The sequence below is a fragment of the Delphinapterus leucas genome, chromosome 18 (assembly GCF_059928025.1).
Source record: "Delphinapterus leucas isolate spDelLeu-1000000601 "Yukka" chromosome 18, BTC_Dleu_Yukka2, whole genome shotgun sequence".
In the NCBI taxonomy this organism is placed as follows: domain Eukaryota; kingdom Metazoa; phylum Chordata; class Mammalia; order Artiodactyla; family Monodontidae; genus Delphinapterus; species Delphinapterus leucas.
The window spans coordinates 30,068,958-30,092,702 of record NC_143146.1 but is presented as its reverse complement, the minus strand read 5'-3'; the positions used below and the strand labels follow the sequence as shown (position 1 = coordinate 30,092,702).

Here is a 23,745-nt window from a genome sequence, read left to right as displayed (position 1 = left end):
CTGCTTCCACTTCCGTTCATCAAGGTTGGAAAAATAACAGTATTTTAGGGCAGGTGTAACACCAGGGAATTTGACTCAATAACTAGATGGATGGATAAATGAACGAGTTTAACACATATTTGCTGTGTTCTTACTCTGTGCATGGCACTGTTCTAGGGGTTGGGGATCCAGCTCTGTGGTGAAAAGGACAAAGCCTTGCCATGCTTAGGCATAAATTCTAATAGGGAGGGCAATAATGAATAAAAATATAAAGTGATGGGAGGTGGTGATAGGACTCTGAAACAAAAGAAATCAGGGCTGCAGAGAGCACGTCAGGAAGGTTCATTTTGATATGATATTTTAAGCATAGTTTTAGATAAAAATCTACATTCAGTACATTTTAAAGGTACTAATAAAACTAGCTATTGGGATTAATGTTACATTTTATTAGAATCATAAAGAGTTTTGGTAAACCTTTCTCCTAAAACAAGCTCACTGATTTGAAGCTTTAGTGTATTTTAAAGTGAAGCATCAGAAAGGAGGCCCGTTAACCTCTGAAGGTCAGGCTGCAGGTTGGGGTGCATCTGCGCACGAGGCTTCCCCTCCTCTGCACCTGACTCTCATCTGGCAGCCTGCTGGCTGGCAGGGCTTGTGTCTTTGCATTTAGGTTTCACCCTCGCAAATGAATTAAGGGTTCAGTTTTTGTTTTAAGATTTTATATGGTTTGAATTCAAGGAAGCTTGCTTTGATCAGATAATTAACTACTATGGTATTTTGACTCCTGCTTTTCATAAAAGATTTCGTATTTTGTCTGTTAGTCTCAAGTCTCATATGTGTACTTGAATCATGTATTCCCACTCGTGAGCCCATCGTGGCTCCCACAGGTCAAGTCCAAGCCCACTTGAGACTTTAATGGAGTTGTACTGTCTAATCATGCGTGGCTTATTTACTTGCATTTTTATTTCCCTTCTACGCAAGCTTTGTCAACCAGTCAGGCCAGCCTCTTCCCCTGGACAGCCATTCTTACAGGCCAGGCACCATCTTGCCTCATCCAGGAAGCCCTTCCTCCCTCACTAAGAGAGGAAGCCAGATGCCTGGTTATTAGTCCCAGGCGGCCAGTGCTGACTGTGGTCTTTGCTCATTTCCCTTACCCTCTCTGTCCTTCCATTTCTTTACCTGCGAAATAGAGGACAACACTAGTACCTACTGCACAGGGACCATTGTGAGGATTAAATGAGTAAAGGTGAAGAGCTTAGATGCCTGACACATGGCACACATCCATTATACGCTGGCCGTTAACTACTATTGATACTTTACGTAAAATTTTAGACTACTGTGTTCTCTAAATATGGTGTGTATAATCTACATGATAGCTTTTTTTATTTCCTACTCCATCTTTTTTACCTTTATGGTAGATTTTTAAACTCCTAACTTTTAACATATCTAGAGCTAGATTGAATTATAACGTATTTGGTGATTGACAATCAGGTAGGAACAGGAACCCTATGGAGGGAGCAAAGAACACTTAGGGACGGTCCTTGTCTATTCCTCTTGTCTACTTAGAGGAAATGCTCGAGAGGAGGGGATGGACCCAAGGTGCTGAGAGAAAGTACTGCTGAGTTGCTGCCTTTTTTCTTTCTTGACTGTCTTAGATATGAGTTAATTTACAAATTTTCTCATACTAATTTCTTTTTTGTTATGGTAAGAACGCTTAACATGAGATCTATCCTCTTGACAGATCATTAGGTACACAAGCCAGTGTTAACTATAGGCATAATGTATCAGCAGATCTCTAGACTTATTCATCTTTTATAGCTGACACTACATACCCACTGAAAAGCAATTCCCAGTTTCCCCTTCCCCTAGTCCCTGGCAACTACCATTCTATTGTCTGTTTCTATGTCTGTTGACTATTTTAGATATCTCATTTAAGAGGAACCATGTCCTTCTGTGACTAGCTTATTTCACTTGGTATAATGTCCTCCAGGTTCATCCATGTTGTTGCAGATGGCAGGATTTCCACTTCCAGGTGTGTATATCCATAAGAATTGAAGCCAGGATCTTGAGGAGCTCTCTGCACCCCCATGTTCATTGCAGCATTATTCACAATAGTCAAGATATGGAAACAACCTAAATGTCCATCGATGGATGAATAGATAAAGGAAATATGAGACATTACATGCTATGTACAATATTATTCTGTCTCATAGTAATCTTAATTCTGTATGTTTTCCTCAGTTTAAAACCTTAGTCTCCAATGCCCAGTAATATCTCATTTAATAAGATGCAGTAGAGATGACTTTGTGGTTAAAAATTGTAGGTGAGTTTTTTTTAAAAAAATAAATTTATTTATTTATTTTTGGCTGTGTTGGGTCTTTGTTTCTGCGTGCCGGCAAGCGGGGACTACTTTTCATTGCGGTATGTGGGCTTCTCATTTCAGTGGCTTGTCTTTGTTGCGGAGCATGGGCTCTAGGCACATGGGCTCAGTAGTTGTGGCACGCGGGCTCAGTAGTTGTGGCTTGTGGGCTCTAGAGCACAGGCTCAGTAGTTGTGGCGCACGGGCTTAGTTGCTCCGCGGCATGTGGGATCTTCCCGGACCAGGGCTTGAACCTGTGTCCCCTGCATTGCCAGGCAGATTCTTAACCACTGCGCCAGTAGGTGAGTCTTAAGAAAGGATTGTAAGGGTGTGTTTCTTAAATGAACTAAGCAATATGATTTTACCCTTGGGGTAATAAGGCAGAAGGGAAAATAAAGGATCTGTCCATATAAGGAGATAGAGGAGGGAGAAAGAGCTGTGTATATGGAGAAAGGAGAGGTGTGGCAGAGGGACAACAGTGACTCCCTCTGCCAGAAGAGAAAAGTGTGACCCAGGTGACATTCCTGTAGACTCAAAGTCTGTGCGACGAACAATAATAGGAAAGGAAGGACCTCTACTCTTACCCTTATGTGTGAAGAGGATAGTTTTTCTTTTTTGTTCTTTGATATTTAGAGTAAATGGAGAAGCATCTACCAACTTAAATCTTAAGAAATGTAAGACTACAGACCTAGGGATAACTGATGATCTCTCCATAGTCGTTGGATTTTTTTTTTTTTTTTGCGGTACGCGGGCCTCTCACTGTTGTGGCCTCTCCCGTTGCGGGGCACAGGCTCCGGACGCGCAGGCTCAGCGGCCATGGCTCACGGGCCCAGCCGCTCCGTGGCATGTGGGATCTTCCCGGACCGGGGCACGAACCCGCGTCCGCTGCATCGGCAGGCGGACCCTCAACCACTGCGCCACCAGGGAAGCCCTGTCCTTGGATATTTTGATTACTATGATAACAACTATAAGCAATTGGATTTATTTTATATAAACAGAAAATATCCAACAGTGTTCTTAGGATGAAAAAGTTGAAAGCAAAAATAATTGAATAGCCCGCTAACGATTTAGTCTTGCTTTAATCTTCTATTATTAGGAATGATTGTTTTTACTCTTTCCTTAAAGACTTATAAGTGGATAATTTGTCCTCTTAATTTGACTAACAGTTGTGTTAAAGAAAACTATGAAAGTAAGAAGGGCATTATCTCACCAAGAAGTTAGTAGTAAATCATTTTGCTAAAGGTCTCAAGTCTTACTAGTTCATTCATAAAACAGAATGATGCAATCAGGAAGAACTTACCTTAGTAAACTTTTACACTTCTGTGTATTCATTTCCCTCCCAAATACACTGTTCACGATTCTCTTCATCCTCCCTCACTCCTAAGTAAATAATTTGACAATCTGGTGTTTGATCCTTTTTTGTGTTCTGTTGAAAGTTTAAGACAAAATTTGGGGTTACATTATTTGAAAGGTTGTTTTTTATCATGTCTGAGAATTGCTTTCAGGGAATGACTTTGAAAACTTATTAATATTCTGCTGTCAGTTAACTCACTTGTGATTTCAAAAGCATTTTTAATTTCATAAGCCTTTAAAAATTGGCATATAGTTATGAGGAGATAAATACTGTATTCAAAAGTTGTCAGCCTTCAACTCTGGAGCACGTTTATCCCACAATCGTAATGAAGGTAATACATGGGAACATTTATTTATATTAGTTCAAAATGCTTAGTCACATCATGCAGTTGATGTGAGTGTTCACTGTTTTATTTGAACTTACCAGAAAAGCTCTCTAGGGAATCTCTCTGCTGTCTTTCATATCAACTTAAAAATTGTGGTGGGAATATTCCTTTATAAGAGGTAAGAATCAGACTATCAGAGCTGGAAGGTACTAAAGAGACAGCTTCATCCAGTGCAGTCCTCCTTTCACGTGAGAGGGAAAATGTGGCCCAGAAGAGGTCAAAATGCTATTCCAAGGCCACTCGTGAGCCAAGACATGTATCCTGACTTAAGTCCCACCTTCTGGTTTGGGTGTAGTTATTTCCCCCCATGTCTTATGCCCAGCTTAGCCAGGGCAGCAGAAGACTTGAACAAGAATAACAAACATTTAATTTCACCTGGCTTTAACCTTTTCTTATTTCTGTGAGTGACTGTCTGTAATATTGATACTTTGTCTACATTTTAGTTTATTATTCTACTTCAGATTTAGTAACTTGAATAAGATAAGGGCTATACTTAAATTTCAAAGGCAACCACCTTCTTTAATCAGTAGACCTGAATATGTTCACATTAGTTCACATTTTAGAATATAAAGAAGGAAATTTACCAATGGCAATTTAATTGGTCTGTGCAACCGCTATCCACTTTTCTTTATCCATGTTTTGTACCTGTTTTCAACAAGTTGGTCTGTGTTGGTGTTTGTTAGTGGTGCCTTACAACCCTAATATACACAACTATTTTTATGTAAGCTAATTTGGTGTTATAGTTTTGTATGTAGGATTTTCTGATAACGTGGTCTTAGATTCATGCTCATTTAATCTTTCACCAGATGCATTATTCCAGTGTTACCTAATCCAGACTTTCTTCTTAACTGGGGAAAACAAATTAGAGATTAGGTAATACAAAAATAGGTCTAGGCCAGTTTCTCACCAATTACCCTTTTTCAGAGACATATAACAGGAATGTATGATATTATGAGGAAATTATAAGATGACTGTAACAAAATTAACTTATTTTAACTTTCTGAATAGCATTCATTCCTTTAAAGCTGACAGTGGTTGACTTTTCAGAAAACTTATAGGAGAAATCATTTCTGTCCCTCTTGAAACATTGTGTTCTGTGGACATGGTATGTGTGTTTCTATGTTTGGGTGTTCTCTTCTGGATCCCATGGAGTGTTGGTGCTTTTGGAGTGTTAAGCAGTGAACTCAGTGATCTTCCCTGTCCTTTAGATCCCTGGACCAAGACATCCTAAGTGACAGCTTAGTGAGCAGCGACAGCAACAAATCAAGTGCATTTTTATGGTGCTCTCTTAAGCCCACGCAAGCCCAGGGAAACACATTGAAGTTTTTCAGTCAACACTTGAAAATCATTGGCAGCAGTTCCAGGCTTTTCACTTAACTCTGAGTTTCTTTGTGCTTTTTATTGTTTGTTTTTAATTCTAGTTGGGTAAGGCTAGAGGAATTATGTTTCAGTTTAAATTCCTTTTTCAGAGAAGTAGCTAAAGTAGTTGAAGCTGTAGCTTCGGTTAAGCTGTAGTTTTAACTTTGGTATATTTCTAGGGCACTGACTCTCAATCATTTGCATGCATCAGAGTCACCCGGAGGACTCACTAAGACCCAGATTCCTGGACTCCTAACCCCAGAGTTGCTGGTTCAGGAGGTATGAAGTAGGGTCTGAGGGTTTTTATTTCTAACAAGTTCTGTGGTACTGTGGATACTGATGGTCTGGAGACCGTGGTTTGAGAACCTCTGTTTTAGGGGATAAATCAATGGAAACTACTCAGAGAGAAGGTATGTGACATTATTATCCTAAGCATATTTTTACTTCATCTCGTATAGATATTCAGCAAAACCCTCAGTACAGTTGACCTTTGAACAATATAGGTTTAAACTTATGAGGGTCCACTTACACGTGGACTTTGTTCACTAAATACGTACTATGGTATTACATGTTCAGCACTGTTCAGAGGTCAACTGTAAGTGAATAATGTTTGTGGAAAGAAAATAGTCCTCAAAGGTCCTTTGGAGGCAGTGAGACAAATACACAAAATGTATTTTATTAACGTCAGTAATGGATAGAAGTGGGTGAATAATGGTATGGCTCTATATTTGTATGAGCGATTGGGACTCTAAAGTGATGGTGTATCAGGGACTTGGCAATGTCCTATGGGAGTTTCCTGGAAATTGACATTTAAGAGTTAAATGTGTGACAGATTCTGGGCATTTTAGGCTGAAGGAATGGAATATATAGCTCTGGAGTGAGAGTAAACAGGTCCTGTTGTGTTAGACTTGTTTGATTAAAGTCAGAATAGAGTGGGATGCAACAGGAAATGGCTGCAAGACGGAAATGGGGATGTAACTAAAATTAAGTTCAAGATAAAGCATGGGGAGCCCTATGATTTAGTGGGGATGAGAGGGAGTAAATGGCCCCTTAAAAATGATTCTAGAGGATTGGTAGGATAGATTTTTAGAAGAGGCTGAAGATTAATCTCTTCTTTCTGGTAATATTTTAGTGCCTATATTTTAAGTACTTAGCCAGAGATGAACAGCATTCTGTTTCTGAATTCATGGAGTTCACAGTCCAGTGGGAGAGACTAGGAAGATAATTTAATGGAATGCTTTAAAAGCACTCTGTGCGGAGCACCCATGGGCTCCCATGAGAGAGGCCTCTAGAAGATAGGAAGGCTTCAGAGGCTGGCGACATTTGAGTTTAATCTGAAAGGATGAACAGTTCAAAAGTGGGGGAGAACAGTCAAGAGCCTTCTAGGAAGAGAAAACCTCCTGTTGTCTCTTATGTGGAGGTGGGAGAGATCAGGGCTGCTGAGAGAGTTCTAGAGCTGTTTTACGGAAAGAGTGTCGGGTTTATGCCGGGGCAGGTCCAGAAGCGAGGCGACCGAGAGTGGACAGCTGATGAATGTGAATGCTACGTTTTGAACTTTACTTGAGGGAAATAAACCGTAAGAGGTAAGAATGTCAAGGTAGGAGACATGGGGCTTCCCTGGTGGCACAGTGGTTAAGAATCCTCCTGCCAATGCAGGGGACATGGGTTCAAGCCCTGGTCCGGGAAGACCCCACGTGCCGCGGAGCAACTAAGCCTGTGCACCACAGCTACTGAGCTCGTGTGCCACAACTACTGAAGCCCGCGCGCCTAGGGCCCATGCTCCGCAACAAGAGAAGACACTGTAATGAGAAGCCCCGGCACCACAACGAACAGTAGCCCCCGCTCACTGCAGCCAGAGAAAGCCCGCGCGCAGCAGCAAAAACCCAACGCGGCCCAAAATAAAAATTAAAAATAAATAAATTTATTAAAAAAAAAAGAAAAGATAGGAGACATGGAGAGGATTCCGTTTTAGGACGATTGTTCAGGAATCTCTGGGGAGGAGGAGGACCAGGGGGAAGACCGAAGACAGGAAATATATCTGAGAAAGAAGCAAGGAATTCCAGAGAGATTTAGGGACTAGAATTGATAGGACTTGTTTGGTGGGGAAGTGAGTGTTCGAGGGAGATGTTGTTTGGCTTAGGCCTTAGTTTTCTGACTCTGAAATTTGGGGCCCTTCACCAGTGTAGAGCATGTGGAAGGATGAACAGGCTCGGGGATTAGATGATGCATGCACTTACGAAGACTTATTCAATTTAAATTCTGAACTGGTGATAGTGGGAATATAATGGGCATATCTGAGAAGAGTTGCCTGGGAAGTATTATTTGAATTTGGTTTAGATTAAATATGGTGAAGGGGAGAAAGAAGAAGAAAAAACTCATTAGGTTCATTAGTCTTGGAAGTTTCAAAAAGGTATTCACAGAAAATGGGAAAATTGAAATTGATTGCAAGAAAGATAGACTACTCTGAAGGACATCGGGATCGAATGTGTATTGAACTTGAAAGTTAATTGAAGAAGGCGGTGTTTTATTAATCTGAATTTGAAAACCAATTATGTTATTCCTTTGAAGCATGTCCATTCTTTCTCAATAACTTATACAGAGTGATTGGTGATACTTTGATATGATTCTGAAATTTGAAGCATTATATGGAAGGCTAAGAAGGAAATGGCACATCTATGGAAGGTGGTATATGTAAATGGAAATTTTTAAATGATGCATGGTGTTAACTCTCTAATGAAAGACAGGCAGCTTTATACAAATTGCAAGGGAGATAAGTCATAGTATGTTTTTAATTTAATAGTTGGTCATTCTTGGAGAGTGAGTCAACTCCTCAGACTTCATTTACTACTCATGAGACTGGTTTTGGTTTCAGCTAATTTTAGGCCCATGGAAACTTGAGTATACTTTATGAAGAGGAATTAATTAAATTCTTAGATCCTCTAAAACAGTGGTTCTCAACATCGGACAATTTTGTGCCCCAGGGGATATTTGGTGACGTCTGGAGACATTTCTGATTGTCTTGACTAGGGTGAGGAGAGAGGTGTCTAGTGAATAAGGCCAGGAGTCTGTTTAACATCCTGCAATGCACAGGGTAATCCCCCGCAATGAAGAATTGTAAGGTTCAAATGGTAATATTGTCAAGAAACTCTGTTCTAAATATATATCGCCCCTAGGAACCTTTAGATTAAATATAGTTGTGAAAAATTTGGTGTTTTTTTAAAAAACACTAAGATAAGAGAGGCTAATCTAGAACAGGCAAAATTTAGGACTAAAAATGATTTATGAAAAACTTGGGCTAGGGATTTTTTTGAGGAGGCCGTGGTGCTGATTTTTCCCATGGTGGAATTAAAATTTTGAAACAAGTCTCACTTATAGGCAAGGGAGAATAATGTGCTTAAAAGCAATATGGAGACTTCTGAATGTGTAGCATGAATCAATAGTTTGGTGTGCACTACTTTGTCAATACAGGTTTGTACTATTCACACATAGCACATTTAATATAAACTACAGCTAAGGAATTGGTGTAATGATATAATAACTTACTACTAATAATTTACACCTTATGCTTTCATGTTCATCAGAAAGAAAATAAATATTTACATGCTAGGCACTTTAAATATATTTTGTTTAATTTTCACAAACCTAAAGGTAGATTTAGCTTTCTTTTTTTTTTTTTTTAGATTAGAAAATGTACCTTCAGGAGACTAACCAAAATGTTTTCCCACTTAATCTTGTTTGTGCTTAATTTATAATCTTTTTATTTATATTTGATGGGCACTTGCCTTAAAGAAACTATACTCATAAAGGCTTAGCAGTGATAAGAACAGGTAATCTCTGCCTTGCATTTCTCTCACTACGAGAATTATTGTGATATATTTCATCTACTTAGAAGGAAGTCCTTTAAAAAATGCTTTGGCAATTTTCCATCTGCAGAATCCCATAACGGGTTGTATGTGCAAGATAGTACAGTACGAATCTAAATTTTGCCAGAAAAGGTAGGGGGGAACTTCTGCCATTGTCTTTGGGAGACAGATTTAGGCAGGAAATTATTGTTGCCATAGATAGGTTTTGAACCAACATTTGGAGAGAATATTGAGAGACATTTATACTTCTCAAGAATATTACAGACAATTATTTTTCAGGATTAAGAAAGAAGTAAACTATTAAAAATATATTAAGGTAGAAAGGGTGACTGCGCTAATACTAAAACAGGGTTTTAGTCCATAGCTCTTAGTGTATGGCAAGTATGGATCACATCAAGTCTTAATAGTTTTGTGACCTTGGGGAAGTTTTTAAGCCTTTGGAGTCCCAATTTCCTAATCTGTAAATCATTAGATTGTTGTGTGGATTAAAGGAGATAATAATGCACTACGGTCAACGTAATGATTAATATAAAGTGCTTAATAAAGGTAATTATTATTAATATACATGATACAATTAAGCGTAAAGTGGACTTAAACAGGACACAATTGGGAAATACTTCATCGATACCAGAATTCCTTAAGATTTTAGTAACTGTTCTGCCAAAAACTATGAGAAAGTGAATTTTTCCGAGTATAAGTAAAACGGATCTCTTGTTGTAGGGCTTTTCACAACTTCAATTTTCTGTTATGTGTTAAGGAGAAAATATGCAACACTTTGTAAAAGTTTTGACCTTAAGCCCCATTCAGTCTGCCAGTTTCTCATGCTTCGTGGTACACAGTTTGACAAATACTGACTTGGAAAATTCCTCACCTGGCACATTATTATTCCAATATCATGATGCTAAAGACTAGAAGATTTATACCTATAGTCGAATTTCTTGTTGGCTTTGCTAAGTGTGGACTCAGAAGTCTGGAAGGGCACCTGAGCCATCTAGCTCAGTATTCTCCCTAATTGTATGTTTAGGAACATCGGTGGTTTTGACGAGATTTTTGTTGATGTTAATACTTCTTTCTTTTTCTCCTTTGAGGAGAAGTAATTAGTAATTGAGTGAGTGTGTATTACATGTGTGTAAGATATTATAAGGGTTAAGAAAAGAATACAGGGCTTCCCTGGTGGCGCAGTGGTTGAGAGTCCGCCTGCCGATGCAGGGGACACAGGTTCGTGCCCCAGTCTGGGAAGATCCCACATGCCGCGGAGCGGCTGGGCCCGTGAGCCATGGCCACTGAGCCTGTGCATCCGGAGCCTGTGCTCCGCAACCGGAGAGGCCACAACAGTGAGAGGCCCACGTACAGCAAAAAAAAAAAAAAAAAAAAAAGAAAAGAATACAGCAGTAATTCCTCAGCGCTCATCCTCATTCCCCTCTAAACAACATTTTTGACTGGTCCCTCCGTCTCGCTCTCCTTCCCTCCGGCGTGCCACTCCCATCACATTGGCTGGTCCTTCTGTATCTGCCTTGCTGGTTTCTTCTCCACCTCTTAGCCCTTATGTGTTGGGTTTCCCAGCCCTCAATCCCTAGACCTCTTCTCTATCTACACTTATTTTCTAAGGGGGTCTCATGGTAGCTCCATGACTTTACACTTAATCTCTATGCTGACAACTCCCCAGATTATATCTCCAACCTAGATTTCTAGCTTGAACATCCTACTTGTATGTCTAATTACCAGTCACTTCACATTTCTACTTTGTCACATGTCTCAAGCTTCCCATGTCTAAAACCAAGCCCACTCTTCCCATTGCTGCTGCTACCTGGCATTGTTACCTACAGAAGTAAAATGATGGGTAGGCCTGTAATTGACACCCCCTGTAGTCTCTCCCCAGCACATTTTATATAACTGAAGGTCATAACCCCATTTAGTACACGGAGCAGAAAAGAAGATTTTCAAAAAGTCTGTGGTTGAGAGAGTTAGAAACAAAACCCACTTTTCAGCTCCTGCAGCAGCTCCTCAGGTTCATTATTTAAGTGGAACTGTGTGCCGGTGTCTTCGAATGCATGTGGGGTTTTTTTTTCCTTTCTCTTTAAGTGAAACTTAGCTATTCTTAGTACTGTGTGGGTGGGGTGTGAAATTTAATAAGAAATGATTTTTAACGAGAGGGTACTTACTCATTTGTCATGTTTGGAATAAGCATTATGTTCCTAGGGCAAAAACTGTTGAATTTCCAAGAGTTTTGTCTCACATAGGTAAGTACAGAAATCATCGTTTATCGATTTTTGCTCATTAATTATCTCCAGATTTGGTATTATTTTCTCAAGTGCCATTTTTACAATTTCCACAGTCAGGTAGAGCTGCATTTTGTAGCAATGGCTGATTAAAAGCTATGAGTCACATGTGTCTCACATTACTGGCAGATTGTCAAATGGAATACAGTTTCATTTTTAGGGATGAAGGTGGGAGGAAAGGAAGAATTTCAACTTCATTTTTTAAAATGCAGCTTACTTTTTGAGTGCAGTATTCCAAGAATTTGTCTTTAACTTTTATCCACACATTTCTTCCTCCTTCTATTTGCCAGTCATTAGAGAAAGGTTTGCTCTATTTTATGTAATGCAATGGAAGAGCTTCCATGAATAAAAATGTCTGTTAATAGAAAAAGGAGCCGTTACCTGATAGATTCCTAAATTCCTTCTTCACTTCCTGCATTTGGAATAAAAACAGGCCCTTCCCTCAGAGACAGTAGCGTCAGAAATTATTATGTCACTATGCTTCTTAAAATTTCACTCAGTATCCTGAGCAACCCTTTCCTCCCATTTGGAGGCAGACTGTCTTGTCTCTTATAGAAAACGATGCCACGGCTGTAATGAGAAGGGCATCTGCTTTGAATGGTCTCAACCGTCTCCCCTGGCCACACACATGCCTCCTCCCTAACCTCATGCATACCTGACAGATTGAAAGCAGATACGGTCCACACACTTTTTTCTACTAGTGACCGCTTATGAAATCATGATCCAGAACCTCATTTCTTGACATTTTTTAAAAAGTTGTGAACAGGTGGCCAGACTACATAAGCAACAACTGGAGGGCAGGGATTACTTAGTGGCTTGGAGGAGGACCAAGTATTGTGTGAGCCCAGCTTCTCTAATGTCAACCCCGTTTCCCAAGCAGCACATCCTGGTCAGCTGAAGCCGCCCAGGGCAGGGCAGGGCAGGGCTAGAACTGACTCTGGAAGGGTTGGGTCCATGCCCTACTCTGGAAGTAGCCTCAGGAAGTGGATGCTTGGGGACATAATCACCCAGTGAGTTGCAGTTGTTCTGAGGAACAAAGGTAAAAGCTTATTTGAGACCAAGAAAAGGGGATGATCGGGGCTGTAGGATTAGGGATAGAAAGAGGGGTGAGTGTGTATGGCAGGGAGGAGACCCGGTGGGGTAGGAAGTTATACTTGAGTCTCTTATTGAACTCCAGATTCCTTGTAGCCAGAGAAGCTTGGGGTAGTGGCAGGTGGTACCACATGTCTCATCTCTCCTGTTAGGATGTAGGGAGTCTTCCCCCGTGGTATCTGGAGCAAAGATATTCCCACTCTATCAGAAATTCCAGCATGAGTTTTTCATCACACGCTTCCTTGTATGATGCTTCAGTAAGACAACTGTATTTGATCTTAACCGAGGTTGGATTGGGCAGGGTGTGGGCTGGGATTTAGGGAGGAAGGATGATTTTGGAGCATGGAGAATTCAGTGCTAGGGGATTTTGATCTTAGGGCAGAACATGACAAGATTGAGCTTACGGTGCTGTCAGTGAAGAAGTTGGTACCTCGAGGAAAAGGTGTATCAAGATATGGAAGAAGGAAAAAAAAAAAGGTATGGAGGAAGAACATAAAGAGAGAATTGGGGGTCGGTTTCAAGCTCTGTGAAGCTTTATCTTATTGGGGGGGAATTTTCCTCCAACTCTTTGTCCTTGATCTGCTGGACTGGCTCTGTGAGTGGCTTTAGGTGACTTATATAGGAACATTGGAAGCTTGGCAGCTCTTAGCCAGGCCTGTGGTTGACTCCAGGGGTACAGTCGTGAGTCAGGTGTGGTTCCAGCTCTCTGCTGTCCACCAGGAGAGATTCTATGAGAGGCTGAGGTGGGTGCATGCATGTGGGCCCAGGGTTAGCTCTTTGGATAAACAGAACGTATTTGGAAATATTTTTGATGATGCCCTAGAATACAGCTGGCTGCACCAAGCTATAATAAAACTAGAATCTCATCCTTTAACACTCTGTTCCCAAACTATGCTGTCAGATAGGAGAGAGATAGACTTTGGCCATGTAGGCACATTTTTTTTCCCTCAGATTTTGAGCTTTTGGAAACTTGAAGGGTGTTGGCCTAGGCAGTCCCTGGTAGATAAAGGGCAGGTGAGGAGGGCTGGCTTGGGGCCAACATGGATGTTTGGCCAGCAAGGGTCATACCGTACTAGTTTGCCTTGCTCTTTGTTTGACCTTATTCTAGAAACAATTTCTTGTTCAAAGCCTTTCAGAGAAAGAGGGAAAGGAAAGAAGAACATGAAAGAGTGTCTTGAATTGTGCTTCACAGAAATGTCTCTTCTAGGGGGAAAATACTATGTGTGGGGAGACTTGCCTGTCCTCTCGCCACTTCCCTTCCACCATACTGTGTGGTTGAGATGGGTAATTGGAGGATAGTCTTGAAGTGTCTCCTTTACTTGATCTGCTTGGGTTCAGTACTTTTCAAATGTCTATCTTAAGCCCAATGAAATGGGTATGTGGTTTCCAGGTGAGACTATGGAGGCAAAGAGTTAGATAAGCATTGCCACATTCTCACAGCTCCCAAAAGTGGAGCCAGAAATCACACCCAGGAGGCCTGACTCCAGAGCCTGCCCTCCTAGCCACGCTGCTGCCTCGGGGAAGAATGGGCTCTCCCGATGAGAGCCAGAGCATCCACATGGATTTTATTTCCCTGGTCCTTTCCTTAGAGATGGTGCTCCTTGATGGAGGATTTGTACGAGTATTTTAAAACAGCTTTGAATAAAGAAAGGATCACACCTAGAGTTTCCTGACTCTAAGTATACCTTGAAGTTAGGATAAGGTGGTTACTGATGGATCTTGTTCACTGATGGGCTTACTTGAGGGTTTATGGCTCTTTTCTTCCTGGCCTCTGGCAGAAAGTTTAGAGCTCTGTGATGAGCACATGTTTTCTGGTCCTTTGTCAGGTAGTGAAGAATTACCAGAGCTATTCCATTAACAGAGTGGAAGATGATATCTATGTCATACTTGCTATTTCTTGAATATTAAACAATATTTAAATTAGTGTATAATACACAGAGAAGGCTAGCAACATATTCAACATAGTCATTTTTTCAAACTATTAATGTTTCATCTCTGTCCCTTTTTATGGTAAATTTGGGTTTCACGGAAGGTTTGGATTCTTTGGGCTTTGTCTCTCAGAGCTCTGCTGGGAAGCTTTTTTATCCCAGAGACCATCACTTAATCTTTGTACTCAGCACTTTGAAGCTGCCCTTTGTTTTTGAACCTGTGCCTTTTTTGGGTTATTGATCTATGATTATAAAGAATTCCTTTTATTGCCATTTTAAAGAAAATAACTTTAAAAAAGAAGCCCAGTTATGAGTATCAATACAGTTGGAGTCAAAATTGGATGTTTTAAGTAAGCTAATGTAATTTAACTGTCCTTTGACATCACATAGGAATCTCCTGAGCTTTTATCATTTCAGGATTTCTCTTGCTGACTTACATTTCTGTAAGCTAAATAAATGTGTTCAGATTAGTATTGGTGAGCATCTGTGTGCCATGCACTGTGCTAGGCATTTTTTAAAAAAATTATGGAAATAATTAATTTAGAAAACTCCAGGAACTCAGAGGTTTTGTTTTGTTTTTTGTGGCTTTTGGCCACGCTGAGTGGCATGTGATCTTAGTTCCCCGACCAGGGATCGAATCCACGCCCCCTGCGTTGGAAGCATGGAGTCTTAACGACTGGACCACCAGGGAAGTCCCATGTGCTAGGCATTTTTAATAAAATATTTTAACATACTTGTCAGGTGGTAGACCCTGTCTTAAGACACTTGGGATGTGGCAGTAAATAAAATCACAAAAATTCCTTTTGGATTATGACGAGACAGATAATAAACGAATGCGTGCAGTTGATGGTTATAAATTCAAAAATAAAGCAGTGATGACAGATGGGGAGTGTCAGGCAGGCTGGTTGCAACTTAAATATTGGGGTCCAGCATGGCGTCACTAAGAAGCCTGTGTGGGTAACTTGGTAAAGAAGTTGGGCCCTGCCATCACATAGCTTACAGTCTAGTGATAACTGCTGCTTGGTGTGCACTTACCATGAGGCTAGGGACTCTGCTAAATACCTGTGTACTTTTCTTATGATGTCCTGGAATAAGGGCCATTATTTGCAGTTTCTCCAGAAGGAGATGGAAGCTTCAAGAGTTAAGTAAATTGCAGAGATGAACATAGCTAGTGGGACCTACATCTGACCCAAAGACCATGCTTTTGAACAGGGAATTATACCATGTCAACTGTTGAAATATCTGTTGTAAGGGAATTAGCCTATTTGTAGATCAGACTGTCTTATTTTGGGTTCTGATGGGTTAGGCAATATCTTGGATGGCTCATAGAGAGACTGATACCATGAGTTTCTCCTCTGCCCTCATGCTTGCTCTATTTGGAAGGCTTTGGGGTTGTGCCCTGTGGCCACAGCAGGGAAAGGAGCTGCCTGGTTACTGACTTGCATACAATGAGATGTGTTTGTTGTGTGTCAGAAGTTGACCTCTATTGACTCCAGCAAATCATTGACTACTTGAATTCCTGGCATTACATTTCAGTGATAGAACAGCAATTTGGCTGGCATGTGTGTCACTGTGTTCAAGAGCATGTTATAAATGCTCATATTCAGAAGGGATTGTGAAATGAGGGAAAGGTTGTAGTGCCAAGGTCACTGCTTATTGTGAGTGTTTATTCCAAAATAGGCCATACCTGGTGTTTACAATTATTGCTTTATCATAATACAAAGTAAATGAGTGTGTTGGATTAGAAACCTTTAGAGAGGGCTGTGGAAAGGAGGTCAGGGGTTCAAGAGAGCTCTGTTCCTCTTCCTGCCCTCAGTATACTTATGAGAAAAGTGGGGTGGTTTGAATTGACTGTTAAGAGTGTGGTGATTTTCAGCCTAATGTATCCTTTTCATTGAGTATTGATGGTTCTTTGTGCTTTGGTTAATGTCTGAAGTGTGTTTGTTGGTCATTAATATAAAAAGAGGCTATATATTTTGGCACTTTTTTTTTTTTGCCCATGCTGTGTGGCTTGCGGGATCTCAGTTCCCCGACCAGGGATTGAACCCAGGCCATGGCAGTGAAAGTGCTGAATCCTAACCACTAGACCACCAGGGAATTCCCAATATAACTCTTTTTTTTTTTTATTGTCAGTTTCTAGTGACTTTTTCCCCCCACTTCTTTGAAAAATGTTGATTTTGTTTTTACAAGATGATTTTCTTTTTTACTTAAGAGATAAGCTATGATTTAAGTACTTGGGCTATAAAATTTATTTGCTTTTTTGAAGTATGTATCTTTTTCTATATGTGTACTTTAAGTGTACAATTCACAGACTTTAGAGATGGAACTCACTTAAATAGCCAGCTTACAGATCAAAATATAAGAAATTTTCAGTGCCCTAGAAGCCCCTCACCTTTTTCCAGTCACTTCCAACCTCCCCCACCAGGGTGAACAGTATCCTGACTCCTGACATCATATCTTTGTTATGCCTGTTTTTGTTCTCGACTTGAATGAATAATACAGTCTGTGCTCTGTTTGGCTTCCTTTACTTCCCATTGTTTGTCAGATTGAACCATATAGCTGCAGGTTGTTTGTTCTCATTGCTATGGAATATTTCATTGTGTGGATATTCCATAATTTATCCATTCTACTGTTAAAGACATAGATGTAGCTCCAGTTTATTCTATTATGAATTGTGCTTCTATAAAGGTTCTCATGTGACTTTTGGTGAACATCTGTAAGCATTTCTGTTGGGTATATATCGAGGAGTGGAAGTACTAGATCACAGAATATGCATATACTGTATATTCAGCTTGAATAGATGCTACCAAATGTATTAAAGTAGTTGTACCAATTTACAGTTCCACAGTAGGGTGAGAGTTTGTGGATTTTACTTTTGTTATGCTGTTTTGGGGGTAGGTGAGAGGCAAATGTTGTTCTTAAGTTCATTTCAGTTCATGTTTATCTTATGGGAAGGAATGGTTGTAGCTGTCTTCATGGATTCTTTGAAAGTGAAGTTAAATGTTTGTCTCCGTTTCTGTGCTCATTCTCTCCCCCTTTTCTTTGTCTCCCTGTGTATATACGTTATATATGTGTGTTTTATATATCTTACACACATGATGTGTGTGTATACGTATATATTTTCTTATAAATGTACTACTTATGACTCTTAGACTGAAAAGCGACCTTGGAGGTCATCTAGCTCAGGCTCCTGCATCTCTCTGAATTAGCAATGATCCTGCTTAAGTCTGATGGAAAGCACCAATAGTTTAGGGCCATCCATCGCTTTGTTAATTAGCTTATGTTTTTTCGTCTTCAACGTTGCGGTGACATCTGCCTCTTTAACTTTTCCCACAAATGTCATGCCCTTTTACAAGTGGGGGGAAAACTCATGATGCTTATAATAGAGTGAAATCTCTTTAGGCAGAGATTCATGGCTATGTTTTAAACTGCACTTTTCAACATCTGCAGGGTTTGGTCTCTGAGCAATTTTCTCTGGGGAACTTGAGTGAAAAATCCCTCACGCAAAGTGGAAAAGAAAACTCAGGGCAAAATTACTTTTGTTTTTTCCTATTTAAGGCTTTTTTCCCCCATTTCCTGATTTTTTTTTCTGCCGTGAGCGCGCATTGATTTTTTCCCCCTTTTGACTGGGTTTAAACATTGTTTAAAATGAAAACTTATAAATGCAAATAACACATTTAAAAAATCAGACTGGGGCTTCCCTGGTGGCGCAGTGGTTGAGAGTCCGCCTGCTGATGCAGGGGACACGGGTTCGTGCCCTGGTCCGGGAAGATCCCACATGCCACGGAGCGGCTAGGCCCATGAGCCATGGCCGCTGAGCCTGCGCGTCCAGAGCCTGTGCTCCGCAACGGGAGAGGCCACAACAGTGAGAGGCCCGCGTACTGCAAAAAAAAAAAAAAAAAAATCAGACTGTAATGAATAAAGTAATGAAAAAAAGACAACCTTGCTTTTTATAGAAAACTGACAATTATATTTCATGAAATCAATGAATATGGAAAAATCCTTCTGATGGATAATATACTGACTAAGGTTTCTGAACTTCCAGGTGGTATTAATATTCGTAGAACTTTAGAATACAAATGAGTTTTTTCTAGTTAATAATTAACAATTTAAGGTTCATAGATATTACTAATGGATATTTTCTTTTTTCTTTACAGGCAAGAAGAGACTGATAGGAGAGTGAAAAATGTAAGATATATTTAATGGGACATTATAAATGGTTTTTTACTTACATGTTCTGTGAAAAGGTAGTGGGATCTAAAAATATCTGATATATTCTCTATCCTTTTTCTAAGTTTTGCTAGAAACAAATTCTAATTGTGTTTAAATATGGTTGAAACATGTATTTTCTGACCTCATAGTATAAGAAGGTGGGTTAAATCTAGGGAGTGGGTCCTTACATGTTAGTAATGTGGTAAAGGCAAATGAATAGGCTATAAGATTTTTAGGAGAGCAAGTCAGAAACCACCAAAATCAGACTTTAAGGAAAAACACTAAACGTTTAAGGACTCTGGGCAATTGCCCAATGTAGACTTATATCTATAATATTCTGCATATTTGAAGAATTTCTAAAAATGTGACAGCTTTATTGAAAAACATAAGAGCTCAATATCATTATTAGGGAAGCTGAGAATTTTTGATTTTAAGTGTGCAGTCTGTAAGATTGTTGGAAAACTATTACTTTAAAAGTTTAATTTATGTTTTCTTACTGTAAATTTTTTCCTTCTTCATGTGTACCGGTAGAGTATAAATACCTGTTGGGGTCTAGGCTTTCGCTCTGAGAATGTGCTCAGAGATGGAAATCTAAGAAGAATTAACATTTTTAGTGACCCTTCTCCTTTACATAATTTAAAAGAAAATCTACTTTTCAACCATAGATACTGTCTTTTATCTAGAGTGCTCACTTGCATTTGAGCTTGCCATTAGTTACTAAATAGACTGATCTTGTTGTTTCATGGAATTTTTTTTTTTAAGGTTTTGATAACTTTGTACTGGTTGGGAAGAAAAGCACAAAGTAACCCCTACTATAATGGTCCCTATCTTAATTTGAAAGCATTTGAGAATCTTTTAGGACAAGCTCTGACTAAGGTAAGGAAACTCTATCTATATGAGACAACTACTCTAACTAGTACTACTTCTCATCTTCCCCTTTCCCCTTCGTCTCTTTTTTCCACATGCCCTCTGCCTTCTTCTCCTCCCTCTATAATATATGGCGGCTCTGATTGGGATGGGTGGAGAGGATTGTTACTCATTTGCTGGCTTTGTAAGCCACCACAAGGAGTGAGTAAGTATTTCAGAGCAGTTTCCAGGGTATATGATATAGGTATACGTATTTATTTCTTAATTTTAGGTAACTCAGCAAAATACTAATTTACTTTCTTTCTTAGGCACTTTATATAACCTAACTCTTTCTATATTCATTATGAACTTAACCTGTAATAGAGAGGTGCTTCAGGGCTATTAAAATGTATGGAAGTTACTCATTTCTTTATCTTACTGTCTTGCCATGAGTCATTATATCTCAAGTGCCAGCGCTGACCAGGGTTGGCCAAATCTTCACTCATAATATTCAAATGGGAAAATGAACTTCACTATGGGGGTATTTATGCAGGAGAATCTGCTGTGTGCAGAAGAAAATATGTCATCAAAATAATATATGATCATCTAATTAATATTAGTTGCTTGATGGGTCTTTATGATGATTAATCAGGCATTTAACATTAGTCTCTGGCACATTGTAAGGATGTAATAAATGTTAGTTACTATAATTGGAAGATAGAAATTTTAGGATGAAAATGATCACTTTGCCTTATAACTACTCTGATCTCTAAATAGTTTTGCCTGAACCCAGCCACATACATTATAGGGAGATGGGATTATAGTCTAGAAGGTTAAGGTATTCCTTCTGGATTTTTATTTTCTAATTGTAAAGAGTTGATAATACCCTATTTAAATTCCTTAAAACAGTTAATTCAGATAACAGTTGAGATAATACCATGCACAAGCATTGTACTAGTTGTTGAGAAAACACTCATACAAGGCTGATGACCCATCCTTACAGCACAACCCTCTGATGTAGACAGATGAACAGGTAGGTCAGTGCAATAGAGGAGGGCAAGGCTCTGAAGGATGAATGTGGCAGGGATTTGAGCAAGGGCAAAGCCTTGCCTTACAGGTATTTCAGCTAAGAAAACATCCAGTTAAAAATAACATAGGACTTTGGCTCTTGCATGAGTGTTCTCATTACAGCCTTTGGTTCTTTTTATGGCAGTCTGACTCAGGTTGAATCATCCTAGTAGAGTGTTTGTGCTGGGAATGCTTTATTCGAGGCTGCTTCCTATCACCAGTATCAAAATCAGAGTAGATAAAAAAAAATTTTCAGGGACTTCCCTGGTGGCGCAGTGGTTAAGAATCTGCCTGCCAGTGCAGGGGACACGGGTTCGAGCCCTGTTCTGGGAAGATCCCGCATGCTGCAGAGCAACTAAGCCCGTGCGCCACAACTACTGAGCCTGTGCTCTAGAGCCCGTGGGCCACAACTACTGAGCCCGCATGCCACAACTACTGAAGCCCGTGTGCTTAGAGCCCATGCTCCGCAACAAGAGAAGCCACCGCAATGAGAAGCCCATGCACCACAACAAAGAGGAGCCCCCGCTCGCCACAGCTAGAGAAAGCCCATGCAGCCATATGACCCACGCAGAAGACCCAATGCAGCCGTAAATAAATAAATTTATTAAAAAAAAAAAGAATTTTCATAGGTAAAACTATAGTTGTGGTTCCGTTCCATTATTGTGGAGTGTGGAGAGCCATAAGAGGTGCGTGAATATATGAGCTGTTTTGCATCTGTTCTGTTAAAATCAAAATCATTGTGTTCATCAGACTTTTCTCCCTTAACTAGATAACGCTTAATGGCCAATCCAAAATATATATTAAAAAAAATACTTGCAGTAAGCTGTTGACCCTTAGTCATCCTATAAGTTGTAGGTGACTCATTTTAGGTGACTTGTCAGAGTAAAGTCCTTGGTGGGGGTTAGGGGGAGGAACCAGGCAACGGGGCCAAACTTAGGTTCTTTTATAACCATGGTGGCACATCATCATTATCTTTAACACTTACGAGGTCAAAAATCATCTCCTTGAGTTGAACTCTAAGACTTCAACAAGTGTGTGTCTAAGAAACCTGGTAAATCTAAAGATTTACTTAGAATTTTAAAACCTATATTTTTTAAGAAGTATTTTGGTGGTACCAGCACTAAGCCCAGCTTCCCTACCCGCTTGGAAATAGGGTACAAAGCAGGCACTTGCATTTTCATGCTAGGATGTCAACTCTAATTCCAGGGTGTGTGTGGCGTCTGAAATATATGAAATCTCACATAAGTCTACTAGACCCTACTGGCACTTAAACATTTGTCAAACAATTCAACCACGAATTAACATCCAGTCTTAGCCAAAAGTATGCCTGAGACAGCTGCTAATTATTCATTGTAAACATTCTTTCTTCAGCTTTTTATCATATCTTGAGAATGTTCCTAATTAAAAGTTGAAAGAATAGTACAACAAATACCCACCTGTGTTCCATTGGATTTAATCATTAAACATGTCCCATATTGGCTTTATTTATGTATCTATCTGTGTTTTAATTAATCATTTCAAGGTAAATTGCAGACAGCTCACCCCTAAATACTCAGCATGCATCTCTTAACAGTAAGAATATTCTTCCATATACCTGTGATGTCTACTAGACCAAAGAACAGTCATGGATTCCACATTAGTTAATATCCAGTCTATATTCAGAACATCCCAATTGTCTCCCAACTCTCTTTCATAGCTTTTTTTCTGAATAATGATTTAATGAAAGTTGACATATTACATTTGGTTGTTAAAGAACCTAGGAGTTCCTGGGGCTTCCCTGGTGGCGCAGTGGTTAAGAATCCTCCTGTCAACGCAGGGGACACAGGTTCGATCCCTGGTCCGGGAAGATCCCACACGCTGTGGAGCAACTAAGCCTGCGTGCCGCAACTACTGAGCCCGCGTGCTGCAACTACTGAAGCCTGCGTGCCTAGAGCCATTGCTCCGCAACAAGAGAAGCCACCACAATAAGAAGCCCGTGCACTTCAACTAGACAAAGCCCGCACACAGCAACGAAGACCCAAAGCATCCAAAAATAAATAAAATTAAAGAAAAAAAAGAAAGAAAACCCTCTGCTTTAAAAAAAAAAGAACCTAGGAATTCCTATCTCTGTATTAGTATCATCACCTGAAAGTAACATTTCTGATTTTTACTATAGTAACAAAATTACCTTCACCATATTAAAAAAAATTATAGTTACTAGCTATTCATTGAGTAGTATGTATTAGAACTATGCTAAAGGCTTTATAAATTCTACTTACATGCTAATTTTAAAAAGTCCAGTTGTATTTTGCTATTAACTTTCCTAGAGGAATGTTAGTTAAAAATGCTTATTTTAGTAAGTTCTATATGATTTACAAACCTATGGTTAATAACATTTACATATTTCTATATAGCTGTTATACGAGCTAAACAAGTATTTCATTTAGATCCAGGGAAAATGTTTTATATTCAACAAACAAGTCTACTTTCCTTGGTTCACATCTAGGTTTTGAGTGAAAATAAATGAATTTGTGAAGTGTACGCCTGCTATTCTTGCCCCTCTCTCTTTTAAAACTTTTCTTTCTGTTAAAGAACTTTGTTATGGCTTTTTTGTTTATTTAATAAAAATGAGCCCTAATATTTCCTGGAGGTAGGCTGAATATAATCTTATTAACTTTTCTCCTTTTGGATATCAAAATTAAGGTTGGCTTTTCTCATTGCCTCCTTTCATGTTTATTGCCAGAAAACTGTAGATAATAATTGATTTTAGCCTTTGAATGTTACTCTAATTATTAGCTTTTCTTTTATTAAAACATCCCCCCTTATTATTACCTTATTAAATAATATTGAATACCTCCATATAGTCACATGAGTGCCAAGTATTAGTTGTGGGATAACATTTACGGATTTATATTCTGATTTTTATCAGATTTTTTCTGATATTTAATGGGGCAGTCTCATTGCCTCACCTATCAAATGCAGCACAACTTGAACTATTGCAAATCAATAAGTGATAACTGATTACATTTTTGGAAGTTTATGCTA

The 23,745-nt window shown here is 39.5% G+C and overlaps 1 protein-coding gene across 10 annotated transcripts in view; it reads left to right on the top strand.

Annotated features, from left to right (window-relative positions):
* The window catches only part of LMO7 (LIM domain 7), a 199,415-nt gene that overhangs the window by 119,767 nt on the left and 55,903 nt on the right, over positions 1-23,745 (top strand). For all 10 annotated transcript variants that reach the window (XM_089899436.1, XM_089899438.1, XM_022577016.3 and 7 more), the window contains 2 exons: positions 18,753-18,783; positions 19,570-19,683. In XM_089899436.1, the coding sequence (XP_089755562.1) occupies positions 18,753-18,783; positions 19,570-19,683 (145 nt within the window). The remainder of the gene's footprint in view (positions 1-18,752; positions 18,784-19,569; positions 19,684-23,745) is intronic.